The 5,587-nt window shown below is 36.1% G+C and overlaps 1 protein-coding gene across 1 annotated transcript; it reads left to right on the top strand.

Moving 5' to 3' along the window:
• The first annotated feature begins 1,919 nt into the window (after window positions 1-1,919).
• Window positions 1,920-5,324, top strand: LOC131943371 (uncharacterized). Its single transcript, XM_059303456.1, has 5 exons — window positions 1,920-2,046; window positions 2,929-3,059; window positions 3,894-4,041; window positions 4,960-5,075; window positions 5,222-5,324. The coding sequence occupies exons 1-5, from the start codon at window positions 1,924-1,926 to the stop codon at window positions 5,283-5,285; spliced, it is 582 nt and encodes a 193-aa protein (XP_059159439.1). The 5' UTR covers window positions 1,920-1,923; the 3' UTR covers window positions 5,286-5,324.
• Window positions 5,325-5,587: the final 263 nt, after the last annotated feature.

Raw genomic sequence — 5,587 nt, 5'->3', positions numbered from 1 at the left:
TGCAAAAGAATTAATTCACCATGTATGTCATTTAAATTACTTAATTACGTTGTGTTGTCCTATAAAATACAGAGGAATACATTGTTTCCCTTGTACAATCAATACAAACCTGTTAAAATTGAAGAGCTAAGCATGAGTTATACTACATCTACCATGAGCTACGTTTTGGCTTTTCTGCTGATTGCAAGTCTGACCCTTTATAGAGATGCGAGCACAGCTTCGAATTGTGCAGGTAAATATGTTTTTAAAAAGTTTATGTAATACTAGCATGCCCGTCCCCGGTCGTTGCCGCGGAGTTAGAAGAAATTCTGACAAAATATCTTAAGAGGGTTTCATCATTTCGTTACCAGTCATGTATTCTTTAACGTGTGACTGAGTTGTTTAAATGCAAACAATGCCCACGTAAAAGGGCGATCTCGGGAGCCTACAATTACATTACCAAAGGGGCGCCTCGTAGACCCCTGGCTCCATAAAACTAACGTAGTTGCCATTGTGCTCACAGATTAACCCAAGGGCGCTGGGGCGCAGGCAGACGCTTCTCACTCAATGTAATGAGCGACTATAACGTCCCATTTAGAACGAACGTAGGCACCATTGCTCTCACGGAAGAGTTCAGAGCGCCATATATATATATATATATATATATATATTGGATTTTTAAAAAAAGCTATTTAAATTTCTAAAAAAGAAAAGTGTGTGTTGCTTATATAATTTTAGATATATTAAGTGTTTAAGATACAGGAAAAACGATCCACGCTTTTCGTTTTATAGTTATATAAATAATTTTGCATCATATCATACGCGGCCAAGTAGTGTGTCATACCTTTGGTCCTTGAATCATCGGTCTGGCCACTTTGTTTTCACAGGTGGGGTGGTGTAATTAGAGAGTTTCATGCCTGGGGAGGGCTCTCCACTTTATTTTATATAAAAGTTGCGTTACTAAAATGTGTGCACCATTTGAACGCACCGATTTGTGTTGATAGCGTGATAAACTTAGTTACTTTTATAAGAAACTTTAATTAATTTAAAAAAAAAATTATTAAGCAGCTAAGACAAAGTTATGTCACATTGCATTGTCATCGGATCTTGATCCACGTGCCAAGTTTGAATGAAATGGTCCGGTAGAAGTGCTCTAGATTTCGATCGCCAAGTTTGATCCATAATGGACGACAGACAGAGAAAGTAAGTTTGTATAATGACATTCGTATTTTGTATGTTACATGTTTTTTTTTGTTGTCAATATCATTATTTTGTTAATGGCATTCTTTTTAAACGTCAGTCTATTATCTATCAAATTTCGACACTGTCAAACTTTTGTCAATTTATTATATCTATATCAGTCCATATCAATTTCAGCCGTGTGAGTTTTTATCCGTCAGTCTTAAAAACCGTCACTGTATGTTTACTTTTCCTTGATGGATCTTTAGCAATGATAAAAGTTCCAATCCAACACTGGCATCACACAATTTTATTCTGACCACCGCCTAAAAGATGTTTAGGACTCTGCCGTCCAACCTATTAGGTTTAGTAAATAAATGTAGGGGTGCGAGCAAATCACACCTAGCTCACCTTTGAGAAATGTTGATGCTCAGACTAACACGAAAGTGTCGAGTACGAATTCGGGTTAAATTTAGTAAAATGTCTTCGACGAAATTAATACTATTCACACAAAATGTCCTACGTACACTTTTTAAAATCATCATTCGACGCAAGTATCATTTTTCAACAGAGCCATTAAAACACAAACGTTTTCATCTCAGTAAAAGCTCTATAAATACCAACACTATCTATTGAGAGAACTATTTTTCATGAAACAAACCCTTCTCTACTGAGACACATTTTAATTGAAAGAAACCTATCTATTAAGACAATAAACTGTGTACCTCACCAGCGCCATCTTCTCGCCTGTCCACCTTCCTCTACATGTTGAGCGGGTACTACAGCGCCATCAAGATGGTCAAGAAGGACATCCTGTTTGAAGAGGACGTCATCCATGACGTCATGAACGTCACATACACCCCCATCCAGCTGGACGTTTTACTGCCCGTAAGTAAAAGTTAGTTCAGTTGTTTCTGTGACTTCGATATATGCAGAGATAGACTGGTTAGCACTTTCCCATTCGCCTTTACTTTCTCTAACGTAAAGCAGGGCATATGGAGCCGGGTTTAAAACTTAGGGACTAAGCCCAGGATCCAAACTAAGAGACGGAATTCGCAGGTTCTACCATCTGACCACCCCATACTCCGCGTAACCTTTCAGTGAAACAAAAAACTAACCGTTTCCTTCACCTATATCTTTTAAATCCTAGCTGTATTCGTTAGATAAATTCAGCAGATAGTGCAAAGATAAACATTGTAAGCAACATTTTAAAACTGATTAGCTCTTCTTCTCACTACATCCAATTTTAGAGTAATAGCGAAATAAAATTATATCATTAATTTGCATTTCGAATTTTAAATGCACAAGTCGTCATTTTTTATAGATATCAAGATGCTCATAAATTATTTTTATTTGTATAGCGCGTCTCTGGTGTTTTCTGTTAAAATTTGAAAACAAAAAGCCAGATTACTGGTAGAGTTCAAGACAGACAACTCTGAATACCTGTAGTTACCGGCCTTTACTCAAGCATAAGTTAATGGAAAAAAACTATGACATTTTTCATGGCTATATATATATATATATATATATATATATATATATATATATATATATATATATATATATATATATATATATATATTTGTCAACAAACTTCTTTAACAAACTTCTTCAACAAATAAAAACGTATTTATTAAAAGTGATTCAAAATTAGATAAGGATTTTTAAGCCAATCTTTTAAGCTAGTATTAAATTTACGTATGAAGATAACAAATAAACAAGCTAGTAGCATTCATTAGTAATATATTGAACGGATCTCAACCCTTTCAGGACTGTGCGTTTCTGTTGGAGGAAGATATCAACGGCAAGGTGTTCAGACTGCAGGTTTTGAGAATCTCTGAAGATGACATGGGCTTGATCCGTATACAGCCGTACAACTTTACTGACCCTTCTAAGTACAGGTAAACAAAGAGACAATTTTTCAATTGGCCCTCTTAGCATATGTAGGCAACTGTGGCGGAAATAGAAAAATAATGCCGCCACGCAAAATTATAGTGTATAGTGACATATATATCTGAAATAAAATGTGAAACTGACTTGACATCTGTAAATGATGTGACATGTGGATCTGATGACATATGTTACTGACGTGATATCTATCTATAAAATGACATATAAGTCCACCATTGCGTCTTCAGCCCGATTAACATGCGGTATAGTCTAATAGTTAACACTCACAGTACACTAGTTATGTTACATTCGAAATTAATTCATCACTAACATTTGTTTTAAAATATGTATTGCATGGTCATATAGTGGTTTTTAACCTTTTTGGTAATACCGAACCCCCACCAGTTTCATATGCGCACTCACAGAACCCTTCTAAATAGCTCTGAACTGGCACAATCCAATCTCCAATCACATGAGTCAGCTGTGTGTCTTGACCTCCACCGAACCAGTGAGACTAACTCACGTAACCACTGGGTTAAGAACAGCTGATAAACCAACACTGTCCATTTGCTTGATTTACATTGTACATACTACATCAATACACTATCTGTACACGATTCACATAAATCTGTTTTTAACCAAGTAAACTGACGAATATGTAAACTATTGTAAACTTTTTTTATCATGTAAACTGAACACAATTCTAACAATTGTAAGCTATATTACACATTAATTTGTCAACGATTCTATTGTAATCTATTTACATAAATTAAACTAAAGAAAATGCCTTCTATTATAATCTATGTTTTAAAAAAGTAAACTGGCTAGGAAGCTAACTATTGCAGACCTCGTCAGTTTGACCTAACCACACTGAATGACCTAAAGATGGAGGACCTACACACGAGGGATGAGTGCGATGTCGTCTTTAAACAAATAGACGACACAGTCTTCGTTGGGACCTGGCCGGACTGTTCTCGTATGGACGAGTATGGGGTAATAAGTCAGATCTGTTGTAGTTTATATCTTATGGGCTGCACATAATAGTACAAGAACACGAACACGAACACGAACACGTACACGTACACGTACACGTACACGTACACGTACACGTACACGTACACGTACACGTACACGTACACGTACACGTACACGTACACGTACACGTACACGTACACGTACACGTACACGTACACGTACACGTACACGTACACGTACACGTACACGTACACGTACACGTACACGTACACGTACACGTACACGTACACGTACACGTACACGTACACGTACACGTACACGTACACGTACACGTACACGTACACGTACACGTACACGTACACGTACACGTACACGTACACGTACACGTACACGTACATATATCTTGCAAAATGATGTAAGGAAGCAGTTATTTTTACTTTCTCGTATATACGAAGTATAAAGAAAGTCTTGTATTTTATCAAAATAGTAGATCCTGATCAACTTTTGAGCGATTTCCGATAATCGGAAGTGGTACTTTTTCTTCTTTGAATTTTTCAAAAGCCTATAACTTGAGTTCTATTTCAGATAGATAAATGAAATTTCACATGTAAATGAAAGATCTAATTGTCTACATTCGTTCAAATTTTGAGTAATTTCCGTTGACTGGAAGTACTACTTTACGCTATTTCCGACTTCTCAAAAAACGCATGTAAATTTATAAAGTACTAATAATATTGCGCACTATTATGCACATTTTGTTTTGGCGTTCGCTTGGTGCGCAATTCTTTTTCTATGAGATTCTATTCTATTTTTAAAAGTTTAAGTATTTAAAAATCATGTCTATATTCCAAGTTATATAAGAATATTCGAGAAAGTTTAGGGGAGATCACTCCCGGTTTATTTTTTTACACTGATATCATTTTGTATTTCTGATAGCAACATCCTAAGTACCCTGTCACATATTCATGCAACGCGTTTGCCGCACTGATCTACTGGCGGGAGTCACGTGAACAAGACAACGCGGTACCATATGACAACAAGAGGCTGGCCTGGTAGGTAGCTCTAAACGTCATAGTCCGTGGCGTTGTAGGTAAAGTGTCACTTACTGCTGCATATATATATATATATATATATATATATATATATATATATATATATATATATATATATATATATATATATCCATCTATATATCCAGGTTTCCACTGTTGCCCTACATGACAAGTGGAGCTGTGGACTTTCAGCCGCCATGCAAGTTTTAGTGACGTCATTACACACAGAATCATTTTCTTATCAACATACTGGCGGTTTTAAGAATTTATGTTACTTAGTGTGAAACCTATTTTCAAAATAAAACTTTGGTAGACCATGGCAACCACCAATGGCTTTCTAAATGTAGTTATTTGTGAAATTGTTGTTTTCGGTGTTCTACTTACGTGACGGTAATTGTTTATGTGCAGAGAAATTGGATAAAAGAAAAGAAAAAAAAAACAACCTTTTCTGACATAGCGATCCGTTGTGCAGATGAAGTAGAGTTTACATTTCTTGACCTCGGCCAATGAAG

Source organism: Physella acuta, unplaced genomic scaffold, assembly GCF_028476545.2.
Source record: "Physella acuta isolate Inbredline_101_S28 unplaced genomic scaffold, ASM2847654v3 ptg000454l, whole genome shotgun sequence".
NCBI lineage: Eukaryota > Metazoa > Mollusca > Gastropoda > Physidae > Physella > Physella acuta.
Note: the sequence above shows the minus strand (reverse complement) of the source record. Positions and strands in the feature narration are given on the sequence as shown.

What these genes read in the sequence shown, in the direction of transcription:
- LOC131943371 (XM_059303456.1), top strand. Translation starts at nt 1,924, where the DNA reads ATGTTGAGCGGGTACTACAGCGCCATCAAGATGGTCAAGAAGGACATC. An exon ending in CTCGTATGGACGAGTATGGG is followed by an intron (nt 4,042 to 4,959) that starts GTAATAAGTCAG and finishes TATTTCTGATAG; the next exon opens with CAACATCCTAAGTACCCTGT. An exon ending in GACAACAAGAGGCTGGCCTG is followed by an intron (nt 5,076 to 5,221) that starts GTAGGTAGCTCT and finishes CTATATATCCAG; the next exon opens with GTTTCCACTGTTGCCCTACA.